Source organism: Fukomys damarensis, unplaced genomic scaffold (assembly GCF_012274545.1).
Source record: "Fukomys damarensis isolate Sample0158 unplaced genomic scaffold, DMR_v1.0_HiC HiC_scaffold_21, whole genome shotgun sequence".
NCBI classification, from domain to species: Eukaryota; Metazoa; Chordata; class Mammalia; order Rodentia; family Bathyergidae; genus Fukomys; species Fukomys damarensis.
This window is the reverse complement of record NW_022900933.1, coordinates 37938091-37952893: the sequence shown is the minus strand read 5'-3', so window position 1 is coordinate 37952893 and position 14803 is coordinate 37938091. Positions and strand designations below refer to the sequence as shown.

At 45.2% G+C, this 14803-nt stretch overlaps 1 protein-coding gene across 1 annotated transcript; it reads right to left on the bottom strand.

Moving 5' to 3' along the window:
• Positions 1 to 804: 804 nt before the first annotated feature.
• Positions 805 to 12493, bottom strand: Yy1 (YY1 transcription factor). The gene is made up of 5 exons (XM_033766739.1): positions 12490 to 12493; positions 12106 to 12268; positions 4384 to 4444; positions 2623 to 2781; positions 805 to 1824 (listed from the first exon to the last, which is right to left on the bottom strand). The coding sequence occupies exons 1-5, from the start codon at positions 12491 to 12493 to the stop codon at positions 1642 to 1644; spliced, it is 570 nt and encodes a 189-aa protein (XP_033622630.1). The 3' UTR covers positions 805 to 1641.
• Between the last annotated feature and the right edge of the window lie 2310 nt (positions 12494 to 14803).

Here is a 14803-nt window from a genome sequence, read left to right as displayed (position 1 = left end):
GCTATTTAGCTAGGTTGTCATCTACCTCACAGAGTCAAGCATTCACTGCAGAATACACAAAATGTGTTTGCATTTTGAATAAAAGGGATTTTGCTGTACCATGGCAGTTTATAAAATATTCTCAACAAGTCTGATATTTGACTCTAAGTTCAGAAATTATAATCGTACAAAGAGGCCACAAAACGAGGTCAAGTACTCACTGAGTACAATTCCTAGAAATCTAATCACCTCGCCAATCTGCACTGTTTTGAAGCATGAAATTGTGCTATTGGCGCTCAGTTGCCACATTTGCTAGTGTTTAACAGGACTCAACTACGATGTAGAAACAAGGGCTCTCAAACCAGATAACCAGCAACTGCTGTCTCCTGTCAGACAAGGACAGGCCCCCGGAGCTGCCTTCTCAGGCAGCCTGAGCAGCAGAAGGCAGGCCCACAGCCAGCTGACGGGCACCTTACCTTGGGAGGGCTCAGGCCACACAAAAACACCGTGCTGCCACCAGCTGGGGATGCTGAAGTCCCAACTGTGCCCGCAGCCCGGCTTGGGTACTGAGGTAGTGGGTGCCTGCTGCCTACCCTGGCAGAAGCCAGTGAGTGTAGGGAGAATTCAAGTGTCCATTCACCAGTTTAACCACAAGCCACTGTAATTGAGTGCAAAATGAAGGAGACTTGAGTTGCTTTATTTAGCTTCCAATTTCTGGGAGGCTCAAGAATTTAAGTATTCTGGACAACAAATGAAAATAAGACTGTGCTTACAGATCTTTTTCTGCCATACTCTTTCTTTAGGATTGCTATTTTATTGTTGCCCTTTCTGTCACATGGGATGTACACATCAGGTGTTAAAAGGTACAATACATTCTACAACTGAGCACCACTTTCTGTAACTGAACAGGCAAAGAAATTACACTGAACATCAGCATCTGGCAGTATTTTTTGGGAAAAAAAAGTGACTAAAATGGGTTTAAATTGATTAACACTATTAAATCACATCTAATATTTGATACTACATGATTCAATACAGCTATACGATACAATTATACAAAATGTGTTAACATCAAAGAATACAACCAAAATCAAGATAGCAAACAAAACCTATATAACTTTTTTTTTTTTGTACAGGAAAATACTTTTGAAGTATGCATGTAACTGCCCATTCTTTTAAAGAAAATCTACTGCAAGCAAAGTTATCAACCTCCAGAAAAATCACACATTGCATTACTAAGCATATCCCCAAAAAGTGTACAATATGCACACTTGGAAAATACAAAATTAAAAAAATTGTAAGCAACAGGTGAGCTTCATATTTATAAGAATGTGAAAAGAAGTCCCATTTTTAGCACTGTTGTATAAAGAATTGTCTTTTGATGCGAAGTTCATGAATTGTCCTCCTGCTGGGACCACACTTTACAAAAACACGGTGTTTTTGAAACGAGATTACAGAGCAAGATAGAGCATCTTAGCAATGTCATCTTATTAAAGTTTCTTTTTAAATTTTTACTACTTTATCAAAACAAGTCCCTTAGGTGTGTAGGATTCATTTTTAAAATTCTTCCTAGAAATAATATACAAAGGAGAGGCATATTTATTCCCAATCCCACTCCTGGAAGATGCTTCCCGTGGCTGAGAAGGGTCTTCTCTCTTCTTTTCACTGGTTGTTTTTGGCCTTTGCGTGTGTTAAGATGTGAGATTTCAGGTTAGTTGACTGAGCAAACTTCTTATTACAGCCATCGAAGGGGCACACATAGGGCCTGTCTCCAGTATGGATTCGCACATGTGTGCGCAAATTGAAGTCCAGTGAAAAGCGTTTCCCGCAGCCTTCGAATGTGCACTGTCGAGGAAAGACCAGACGTCAGCCCACTCAGCAACCTACAGTGCCCCGGCCAGCGGCTCTGGTGACACATATAGCCTGCTCGCATCAGTAAACCTGACTCCTGTCTGCACTCCCTCTAGAATTCCTGAGCAGAGCTCTAATTGTATGTGCCAGGCAAGCCCTAAAGCCCCAGGCACCCCTCACGAATCCGACAAACACCCCAACAGAAAGCCTGCAGAACAGGAGAAGCATCCTGGCAGTTAAGGCCGTGTACTCTGTAAATAGTCCCAACAGTCCAATACAAATCATGAGCAAGTTTTCTGGTGTCAACTGTCTAAAGGATATTAGATTTACTAGTTGCTCTGCTAGTTGGTTCACTATTTATAGGAATCAAAAAACAAGACAAAATATTACCTCTCACACTCTCCACCCCACCCTGTACCGGGGATCCCACTCAGGACCCTTGTGCTTGCCAGGCAGGCCAGGCACTACTGAGCTACATCCCAGCCTACCTCTATTTTTCTCATACAATAAACTTGTAGAGCTCTTGGTGAATTAGTAATTCAGTGTGCTATTTACTACGAAAAAAATCAAATCAATGCCCCCCCACCCATGAATGCACCCGAAATTGCGGTGCAGGCCTCTCCTGAAATCCCTCTTCCCTGCTGCCATAGCATGTGTCAACACTCACATCTGTACCCCACTGCCTGGACTGTGTGCGGGGAGCAAGTGGCCCGGCCAGCCCTGCTGCCGTCGTGGGCACACTGGCCACTGGCTCCTGGTGCGGGACAGGGTAGGACAGGGCGAAGACCCTACCTGAAAGGGCTTCTCTCCAGTATGAACCAGCTGGTGTCGCTTTAGCTTTGAACTCTCAACGAAAGCTTTGCCACATTCTGCACAGACGTGGACTCTGGGGCCGTGGGTGTGCAGATGTTTTCTCATAGCAGAGTTATCCCTGAACATCTTTGTGCAGCCCTTGAAACAGAGAAAGCAGCTTAGTGGTCCACTGCAAATGGAGAAGGACTCAACCACTTAACAGCCCTCACTGACATACTGGTGCCAACCTACCCCACCTCCCCAGCCCCAGATTTACCCTGACCTAGCATTACAGAACATGAGACTACTTAGGACAAGAACAGACAGCTGAGAAAGGCCTTATTTAATGCAAACCCATGTTTTACAGATGAGGAAACTGAGGCTTAGAGAAGTCCTGAGGTAGACTTGCCCAAGGTCACACTACCAGCAGTAGCCAAGCTGGGAGAAGAACCCAGCACCCCGGCTTCCAGCTACACCACAGCCGCCTCGCCCAGCTACGTCCCCCAGATGAAGTAACAGAAGCACTGAGAAATAAACGGAGTTAAAATGACGGTAGTCCACCACTACCTTTGGTGGGCCCCATATTCTGTGCTGCAACAATGGGCTGTCATTCTCCATCGCCTACTGTTCCCTCTTCTCTCTTTGCCTCTTTCCCCCTCTTGACAGAGAAAGAAGCAAGAGGGTCTCCAAGGAATGGCAACTACAGAAGAAATTTATTTTGTGAGACACCAGGAAAAGGAAGAGGCAGGCAAAGCGATACCAAGGCGGGGGAGGCAGATGGATGTGGCGCCCGAGAAGCATGTCCTCAACAATTTCTTCTGCAGTTGTTGCCCAGGATGGAGTGAATGGGAAATGGTGAGACAGCGTGACAGAGGGACAGCACAGGGCACCACCAGACAGCTTCACAGGCAAGGGAGGGGAAGCCAGCTTTTCACCTTGACCTCTAGGTTCGTTTCCATTGACAAGATGGAATTTTAAAAAATTTACTTGGAAAAGGAGTATACAGAGAAGCTAAAGAGATGACAGGCACTTAAGGCATAACTGTTTTCAAATGCTTATTTATCTATGGCCCCAATAGAGATCATTTTCACTTCAAAATCTCCACATAAAAGGAAGCCCCAAACCTGAAAACGCCTAGCTTTATAGGGGCAATTCTGTGTAACTCGATTTATCCTTCTCCAGATGCTGGTTTTTAGAAATTCTTTATTTCATTCTTAATTCGTGTACCTTTGTTTCTTTCTCCACACCTATTTGACAATTTTTCTGTTTTAGATCCAATTATGTTTGAAAACAGACCCCAATCAATATCTTAAAGTGCTTCCCAGGGTTTCCTTTTATTTTAAAATTCAACTACATTTGAAAACAATTAAGTGCCCTTCTTGTAACACATAATTAACAGAGTAAGAAAACTGTGAAGTCTTTACTTGGCTTATGTTAGCCAAAATTTCTACACATTCTCATAAAGGTCCATAGGTGAACCACACCCAGTGTCTAATTAAGACTTGTTATTGACCAGAAAATAAAGTCAGTCCTAACACAGGTTAAAATATAATAAGAGAAACACTAGCTCCCTACAGTAATCTCACTTTATAGAGTATTTTATGGCATCTTTTACTGAACAATGAAACAAGTCTCTTGAATTAGAAACCAAAGATTATACTTCCTCACTTCATCTCAATTGTGGAAATAAAAGCGCAAATTTCTCATAACTCTCTACAACTTTTTTAGCAGCTTAATGAGCACTCCCCTAGCATTACTTACTTTATGAGGGCAAGCTATTGTTCTTGGAGCATCATCTTCTTTAATTTTTCTTGGCTTCATTCTTATCAAAACAAAAGAGAGGAGAGAGAGAGATTTGTAGGAGTGGGTACACTCAGCTGGCGTAAGTCATGCAGCCCCTACAGCTCTCTCCTTCCGCTGCGCTGCGCTGCGGAAGGAGAGGGCCGAGGACTGTGTGAGGTGCTCTTCCGGCTTCACAGATGAGGACGCCATGGCACAGAGCCAATAAGCTGGTGCAGCGCAGGCTGGCACAATGGTCTGTGGGATCCAAATACCTGTTCTTTCCTCTAACCCCTCTTAAAAAAATATAAAGGTCAACTGTCCAGACAACCACTGCCCAGGCTCCTAGTGGGAGGCAGCGCAAAAGCAGCTATTGCAAAATGACAAAGGTGCCCTACAAGAGGGAGCAATGGTCATGGAGTGTCTCCGAAACACACACCTCTATACAACTGTGCACACGCCACACACACACTTCATACTGATATGAAGATCTTTAAAATACATCATTTTTAAAAAGTGCTTAGTACAGTCCTTTCTAGACTATTCTTTATATACAGAAAGTACCACATAGTTCTAAAAAATGTCAGGCAGGCCTGTGATCCCCGTTACTCAAGAGGCTGAGGAAGGAGGATCAAAGTTGTGGGCCAGCCCAGGCAACTTAGCCAACTCTATTAAAAAAAAAAAAAAAAAAAAAAAAAGGCTCTCAAAGGGTACAGCAAACCGTCAGCATGGTTACCGCTGAGGGCTAGCACATGGGTGGCACACTGCATACTTGGACATCTCCCTTCTACCTACTGCTCCTGCTGGTAGGACAGGGAGAGTAGTTATACATCCGGCCCTGCTTCTGGCTGGCACTTGGTAGTTCACCTAGGTGACAAGTGCCCAGCCTTGGAAAGCCCCGCGTGGACACATGGTCCAGGCAGCTCGCAGATCGGCTACCTCTCCCACTGCCATGCCCACTGAACCAGCCTTCACTCTTCATTAACACTTCCTCTCCAAATACTCCCTTCAGCATGTTTAGTGGGGGGAGGGGTCTAAACAATAACAAGTTCCCAGAAAAACTAAGAACATTTAAATCTTTGCAATGGACTTATTTTTTGTTCCTAGCTCTGCCACCCCATACCCACACGTGAGGGTTCATATTTAATAAATTAAGCCAGTGGCCCCTTAATAGCAATAGCTAATTTACCATCATTCAAAAATTATTTGTCACCTTTCAGTTAACAAAGGCCCTGACAGTATTGTTCTTTTACCCTGGGGATCATTATACTATAAAACCTTGAGTTTGTTCAATACTGTATAGAAACCGGGCCTGGTGACACATGCCTGCAATCCCAGCACTCTTTTAGCCAAAGCTAAAAGATCATGAGGTTCAAGTCCAACCTGGGCACCTTAGTGTGTCAAAACAGAAAGTAAAAAGGGCTGCAGACGTTAACTCACTGAAGGCTCTGGGTTCTAGCCTCAGTAACGAAACAAAAAACAAACAAAAACCTGTACATATTTCTGCTTTAAATTCTCCAGGAACATTTTCAACACGGTACATTCTCCCTTCTCAACTTTTAGACACCCTTTCTTCCCCTTAGCAAGTGCTTACTAAGGGCCCATTGTTTATGGGGCTCTGTGACAGCCTTCGCTGTCTTAAACACTGATGAATCCTCCCACTCTGACTAAGCTCACAGACCTCACAGACTGGACAACCAGAAGCCTGGTGTCACTGCACCACCTGGAGGCGAGATCAGGCTCAAAACAAACACGACTTGTGAAAGGCTTACATTCAAGTAATAATTTTTAAACATTAGGTTTCAATCTTCCCAGAAAAGCACATTTACTCTTTGACAATTCCACCTAAATGTTGTGTGAACCCTGATGACCACGTAATTGTGTTTTCCCCAATTTGTAGAGTGGTACACACTCAGGAAAGGGTGAATTTTACTGTATATGAATTATCTCAATACATTTGACTTAGGAAAGGTCCTCCCCTATGTTTTCTTAGATTTATTCCTAGAAACTTAAAATAATTTCAAATATGCACCCCCAAAAAGCAGTCTTATGTATAATTTGTCCAATTCTGGAAGAATATGTTAAGGTATTCTTTCCTTAAAATATCATTTTAAAAAATGTATGCCAATATTTAAAAAGTCTAATTCAGGACTGGGGATTTAGCTCAGTGGCACTGTGCCTGCCTCACAAGTGCAAGGTCCTGAGTTCAGTTTCCGTTACTGCAAAAAAAAAAAAACAAAAAAAAAAAAAAAACAAAACAAAACCACAAGATAATGTATTTCTCTGGACAAATATCCTTGGACCCAAGAAGTTCACAGGAGACCTAAAGGCAGCCACGCTTAAAGCTCCTGGGAACATGTCCTTCACTTACCAAAGCAGTCATTTACCCAAAGAAAGGGACACTTAGGCCGAAAGTGTCCTCTAAGTAAAGACCAAAACCATAGTCTACTGCTTAGGTCCACCTCTCACCCTCCCCACTACTCAGAAGGGACTCGCATGAGTTCCCACCAGGCACCCGGAACAACAAAGACGACAGCACAGGCATCACGAGTGAGCGAGACGGGATGGGATGTGTGACATGGAGCTGCCTGCTACTAGCTGCACGACCTTGAGCAAGCCACGCAACTCCTCAGCCTCGGTTTCTTACTCTGTAAACAGGTGTGGTGCTCCCTACTCATAGAGCTGTGAGGATAAAAGATGGCATGTATAAGTAGCTGGGAAACGACAGCCACTATGACCACTGACAGCGTGTTACACTGGCTAGTGCAGTATGCATCCGTTCGGTAGTAAAACCACCCGCTCAGCTATCAGACCGAAAGGCACAGAGAGAGACAGCCCTCCGTGGCAGCTGCATCCCAACTGGCAAGCTGGGTGCCAGAGTTCCAGCTCGCAGGAAGTTCCTGGCACCATCTCAGCAGAGCTTTGCATAAGCCAACAGCCTGGCTAGCTTGCACTGTGTCCCCAAGGGAGGCCGGGTTCTCCAAGGGGAAAGTGCCTCTCCCTCCCCTCACTACCAGCTCAGGCAGCTCTGGGACTGGCACCACCAATGTGGACCTATGCTGATCAGGACCCTCTCCTGTGACGGCTACCATCGCCCTCCTTTATGCATTACGTAGACAGTACATCTTTGTGCAACACTGAAGACTTTTCATTTCCATGATCACATTTCATCTTCACATTAACCTTACAAAAATCTGAGGGTGGACAGTGAGGCAGTGACAGGAACTTGGGACCACCCTGTCACTCTGCATCCCCCAAGACAGAGGCAGGGAAAGCAGCCCCACTCCACCAAGAGGAGCACAGCAGGGCCGGACACCGACACAGTGGGGGCAGAGCAGCAGGAAGGGGTAGGCAGAACAGGCTTTGTGGGTCTCAGGAAGACACAGGCTGGCCCCAAAAGCCTCAGAGTTCCAGTCACCTCTGCTGGGGCCTCCAGGAAACCCCACTCAGCTGTCACACACCTTCTCAAAGCGTGAAGACCCAGCATGACAGGCCCCATGCTCGACTCTCTCTCCACCGCCCACCTGTCCCACCAGAGGTTTCTAGGCTAACATAACCTTCACACGGTGCCGTGCAGAATGGGGTGGAGTGAGTCCGGTCTTCCATCTATCTCAGTACTCAAACCCTAAACCCTTCTTTTTACCAAGTGTTGTGATGAGCAGGATGTTGTCCCATTTTAGACACAAAATGAAATCTTTTCTTTTTGGTGGTGCTGGAGACCCAATCCAAGGCCTTATGCTAAGGCAAGTGCTCTACCAGTGAGCAAGGTTCCCAGCCCCAAAGAAATCTTTTAGCTGGCCGACTATAAAGAAAAGCAACACTATTTCCATTCTCACTACAATTATGCAAATGCTTAGTGTGCTGGACCAATCTTCTGGCTCTCCAAGGCCACCGCAGCACCTGTAGGCAGCAGACCTCCTCAGGCCCAGGCCCGCACCCGCAGCCCTGTGCAGAGGCTTCAGGCTTCTGGCTGCCTTGATCTTTTTTACAAGACTTTTTCATAGCACTAAGCTTCTTAACTCATTCTACCCATTACTAAAGAAAGTCTGTTTTCCTGAAGCAATTCTTTAGTCTTCTTCCTTCGAGCTACCACTGAGCCACGCTCACCACTCCCTGAGGAAATTCTCACGGCAGCTTCACTCAGGCTTTTCCACTCAAGTCCTCCTCCTGACACTCATTCTCGTTTTGCTGTGCTGCACCCTCAACAATGTACCCAGCCAGGTGTTGTGACACACACCTGTAATCCCAGCTACTTGGGAGGCTGAGGCGGGAGAATAAAGTACACGAGGCCAGTCTGGGCAGTATAGCAAAGTTCTATGTCTAAACAACAAAACAAAACACACACACACACACACACACACACACACACACACACACACACACACACACACGTGTATATATGCTGGGGATGTAACTCAGTGGTAGAGCACTTGCCTAGCATATGCAAGGCCTTGTGTTCAATCCCTAGTGCCACAAAATAACATTTTAATTGTTATTAACAGGACCTGGATATGTAGCCCAGGCTGGGCGCCAGCTCTGGATAACATCCTGCCTCAGCCTCCCCTGTGCTGGGATTACAGGGTGCACCATCAAACCCGGCTCCTGCAGAGAAGGTAATGAGAGAGTCCTAAGGCACCCACAGGAGCTGACCTTTTTGTCAGAGGACCAGGGCGGGTGCAGCAAGTGCCTATCAGCTGTCTGGGTTCTCAGGGAATGTGAGAAACGTCAAGCATTACCAACAACTAAGAATTTGTACCACTCACTGACCTGGGTCATCACAGCCTTTCTTTGCCTCCCCGCCACCCATGAAATACTTCACAACGCACAAGCAAGGTAGATTTTACTCCTCCATGTCTCCTACCCCCAGTGGCCTCCTACTCTTGCTGCTCCCTGTGACTATGCATACCAGTTTCTCCGTGATTATATGCTGACCTCCCTAAGGTTTTCTAGCACTTTCACACTAAGATCTAAAACCAAATACTGCCTACCCTGAACTCTAACCAGAACCTTTTTTTTTTTCTTGAGATGGTCTCAATTTGTAATTCAGGCTGTCCTGGAATTCACAGCAATCCTCCTGGCCAGCTTCTCAAGTGCTGGGATTACAGGTGGGCACCACCAGGCTTGCCCTGAACCTTCTAACTTTTCTGGTTGCTCAAGGAGTGAAAATGTCAATTTTAATTCTTCTCTTTTTTTCTTTCCAGCCCATCCCCTCATACAGTTAACATGCTCCTAAATTGCTGTCTCCTATAATCTCTACACATTTATTCCCTTATTGTCCGACTGCCGCAATTCTAGTTCTTGTCTTGGCTGTTCCTACACCAATCCAGCCTAAAACAAAGTGAGTCCCTCTCAGTAATGATGGTGTTGTTACTCAACCTCCTTCTCCTCACGCACATAAATGCTCTAACACTGAGTCTGAGTTACAACATTAATCCCTTTCACTCTTGTAAGACAATGTCTTGCTAAATGGCTCTGACTGGCTTTGAATTTGTGATCCTCCTGCCTCAGACTCCTCCCAAGTAGCTCCTACCATGCCTGGCCCAACTATCTCGTTGCCTACTAAAAATATGACAATGTACTTTGGGCTAGCATTCATGAACTTCTAAGACCTGCTTCCATTCTAAACTTCAAGTATTTTCCTAACACACCCTAGTTCCAGGCAAGACTGTGCAGTAAGAATGAGCTCTCCACCGTGCTGGGCTAGGATAGGATGCGGGCCCACTGTAGAACCCTCTTCTCATCTCTACCCCTTCAAACTTTGACTCCTCTCTGTCCACATATCCTTACTAAATTCTACATTCTGAGCACGTCTGAGCTAACGTTTAAGAAAACACACCAGCCGGGGATTTAGCTCAGCAGTTCCGCCGCCTGCCTTGCAAGCGAGGACCCGAGTTCAATCCCCAGTACCAAACTGAAAAAAAAAAGGAAAACACAACAATACTAAAAACATCTGCACCACACCCAGCTCAATATTCACCTAAACTACAAGCTCCCTGCTAAGTTTGTATCTTACAGATTAAACATTTATCTGGAGTGTTTTGGGGGAGGGGTACTTAATAACTTAATATTGGATCAACATAATTCTTTGCTAATTTTTCTTTGGTACAGGGATCATGAGGCAGGCGCAGTGCCACTGAGCTAAATCTTCAGCTCATCCACTAATTGTCTTTGAAATATGAATGTCGATAAAAGCCAGGACAGACATATAGTGTCATTAACAAAAGCAGAGCCTTCTGGTCATTAAGACATCACATATCAGAAATACACTAATGTTGCTGGGCATGGTGGTGCACGCCTGAAATCCCAGCACTTGAGAGGCTGAGGCAGGAGGATTGCTGTGAGTTCGAGACCAGCCTGGGCTACATAGTGATTCCAGGTCAGTCTCCACTACATAGTGAGACCCTATCTCAAAGAACCAAAAAAAGAAATACACTAATGTAGCCCAGCATGGTGGTGGGCCTATAATCCCAGCACCAGTGGGAGCCTATCTCAAAAAAATAAATAATGTATCTATTCCCCTTAGCTACAGTTTCACTGGAGAGAAGGGGATAAGAGTGCTTTAAACTGGGCATGGTGGCACACGCCTATAATCTCAGTACTGGGGAGGCTGACTGCAGTAGGATCCCTGTGAGTTTAAGACCAGCCTGTGCTACATAGTGAGTTCCAGGTCAGTCTCAACTACGTAGTGAGACCCTGTCTCAAAAAAACAAAAAAACAGAGTGCTTTAAAACAAAAGACAACTTGGAAACTGAGGTTCTCTTTCAGAGGGAGAGGAAACCAAGCTGCTCTAGTTCTTTCCTAACTGTTCTGCTTCTCAAGAGACTGAAAAGGCGACCCCCTCACATAGGCACAGGACCCCTGCACTCATTTCCTAGGCTCTTCCAATCTCATTTTCAGAAGAACGGGACTTTTTGTTCAAGTTTATTTCATGAAATCCATTTTATTTAAAATTATACATCTTTGTGAGTTTTTTTTCTTTCTGTTCTTTTAATAAATGCCAAACAGTACTGTAAAGAAAATTGGACAAAAAAATAGCCAAAGGCTCCTGTAGGAGCCCAGCCTATTCTAGGCAAAACACCCATCCTGGATTCAGATCTTCCTCACCAGGAAGTCACAGGGCCCTGGCCATAATCAGCCTTCTCCCAGTCTTGCCAGCTTCAATCAACCCAGCAGCAGGAGTTTAACCAAGACCCCCACTCCCAGGGCCAGCTGGGCAATTGAGGGTGGACCCCATCCCCTGCCAGCCCAGGTCAGCCAACACTCCCAAACTTAAAAGGCAAACAGAGGGCCGTGGATTTAGTTCAGCGGTTCGGTGGCCTGCTTCGCAAGCGCAAGGACCCGAGTTCGATCCCGGGTACAAAAAAACAAAACAACAAAACAAACAAATAAACAAACAAAAAAAACAGGCAGAGAGGCCTGAGGCGTACAGACCTGCATCTCAAAATAAACTGTGCAATTTTATTTACTTACAAGCAATGGCAGCTATGGAATTAAGGGAATGCCTCAACTTACTGTCTTGCAAGGGTCTAAAATGCAGTCACTTTAATTAATAACACAGTTGTAAGAATAAAACTGCTTTTGTTTTCACAAGCTTCCCTAGACAAAGAAGACAAACTTCCATTGTGACTTGGGCACAAGAAAATACAGCTGTCAAGTCTCCAGCACTTTTTATAATGAAAAGAAAGCAAAAGTCCTTTAACTTACCTAGCAAATTCTGCCAGTTGTTTAGGGTCTGAGAGGTCAATGCCAGGTATTCCTCCGGGAGGGAGTTTCTTTCCTGTCATATATTCTGAATAGTCAGGAGGCGAGTTCTCTCCAATGATCTGTTCTTCAACCACCGTCTCATGGTCAATATCTTTTTTTTCATCTGCAAAACATCATGAGATTTTCTTAGCTAGGCAAATACATTTTAAAAAGCATACAAACTGTTCTCATGACATAGGGTCTCGCTATGAAGCCCAGACTCGCCTATAACTTCAAGTTATCTACTGCCTCAGCCTCCCAAGTACTGGGATTACAGCCTAAGCCACCTCATTGGCCTCACTAGCACTTAAGAAAATCATTTATAGTCACCACTCAATTTCTTACCCATGCACTCTCTGTCCTCAATCTTTTACACTCCCGTTTGTGCCTGCTGGTCACCACAACCTTCACTCTCAAATCCCATATGGGTGTCAGTGTTCCCCTCACCCTCTCTGGACAGCTACACTCTTCTCCGGAGCTTTCTGGGTCTACCCTGCTGCTCCCTCCAACTGGCTTATTTTCAGGTTCCATGCTTTTCCTCCTACTTCTGAGTTCTGCATTTTCACACCACACACTTCCTGTAAACTACCAATTTGATGATGCCAACTGAAATCCGGTCTCCAACCCTGCACCTCTCCAGCTCCCATATTCCCCAGTCCTCCCTTCAATGTACCTCAGTCTGCCCACCACCCACTACCTCCACTCTTGCAGTTCCAATGAGTCAAGTGTGATCCAGGCTATGTGATCTGTCTCTACCTTTTCTGCCTGTAAGACGCAGGACAGGCAGACTAGTCTACTTCGATCCTAACTATTCCCTGAGCCTCATCCTGAGCTTTGCACAAGGTAGACATGGTCCAAGAATGTGGGTCTCTACTTGCAGGCCTTACAAGCATCTCAGGTCCAAACAGGTTAAAGCACTGTATCCCAGATGTCCAACCTTCTTGGTGCCTCCCTTCCCCTCCTGGGCAAGCAAGCCCTTCAGCCCTGTGCCATGGTCCTGTTTTAACATGTCCAGCCCAGCTTTCTACCTGTGCATCATACAGGCCCTCCACTTTCCACCTGCATGCCTTTCTCACGTGCCTGGTGGGAGGTACTCGCTCAGCAGTTCCCCAACTTCGCTCTCATTTCCCACCTAAATGCAGCCTCCTCTTTAGAATCTAGCTCAAACCAGACACCATGGCCTCAGATTCTGACTTTTCCTGTGAACTCCTAGATTATTTCCCAATAATCAGACCGACAGATTCTAAATTATTCTGCTTTAAAATTCTGTTGACTTTGCCCCTTAAACTAAAGCAGAAGTGTCCAGGGACCAAACACAGGCTACTACTTTGATGCCTAAAGCAGAAAATGGGGCTTCGTAATTTTCAGTACTGAAATTTCCTGCCTCTACACCAAAATTGTGTTTTGCAAAGGGCAGGAACATAAGATCCTTCAAAAGTGTTTATTGGGCTGCTCAACTCTTACCTCGGATTACAAACAAAAAACAGCTTCAAACCAAAATGAAAACAAACAAACAAACAAACAAACAAAACCTACCATCGATGTCCTACCAAAAACTGCATACAGTTCTCCGGGAAGCTAAAATATGCAAAGACCGGTTCTCCTTGGATGTAAGTGATCATTATCAAGGTCCAAGAATTCCAGTAATAAAAAGCATACAATACAACAATGTAGCGCCAGGTATTTAGCTCAGTGGTTCTGCTGCCTGTCTTGCAAGCGCAAGGACCCGAGTTCCATCCCTAGTAAGGGTGGGGAGCTTCTATAACAATGTAAATACTTTAGGGCAGGGATTTAGCTCAGTGGCACCAGCACCTGCCTCACAAGTGCAAGGTCCTGAGTTTGATTCCTGGTACCAAAAACAAAAACCTTTTAACAGCTTCTCTACTTCCACTGTTCTTTATTTTAGAAAAAAATGAATAATTACAAGAAATCAGGGACTAGCAGTTCATGTTTTACTAAAGGTTTATGCATGAGAGCTAGCCTAATGACTGTATGTATCGCCTTATGAAGTAGGTGAATTTTCAGCTTCATTTTATTTTTTTTATTTTTATTTTTGGTACTGGGGATTGAACTCGGGTCCTTGCGCTTATAAGGCAAGCCACCGAACCGCTGAGCTAAATCCCCGGCCCTCAGCTTCATTTTACAGAGAAGAAAGCTGACGGACAGAAAGGTTAAGTAACCTGCTAGGGTTAACTGCTCCGCTAGCAAAGGGCAGATGGAATCCGAATCCCTATGAGCCTAATGGTGGCCGCCTCTTGTCAGGAACTAGAAAGAGCACTAGGTATACTAGGGACAAGATTACCTACCGTCCGTCTAAGGATGGGTAAAGGTGTGTAGGCATCAACTCGCTGGATCACTGCCTGGACACAAAGTGCCTGGGAACCACCAGGACAAAGGTGGGCTCCACAGTCACCTCGCTCTCACTTCGTTTCCTTCCACAAGCCAACCCGCCCCACGTGCCACTTTCACCTTTCAAGTGGTACCGACCCATGCTGGTGGGTAGAAAAGCTATTTTCTTCACTGACAACTTGTATTTCTCATTGATTGAACCCAGGGCCTCTGCACTACATCCCTTTTTATTTATTTATTTTTAATTCTGAGGCATGGTCCAGGGATTTAGCTCAGTCGTGCTGCTGTCTGCCTTGCAAGCTCAAGGTCC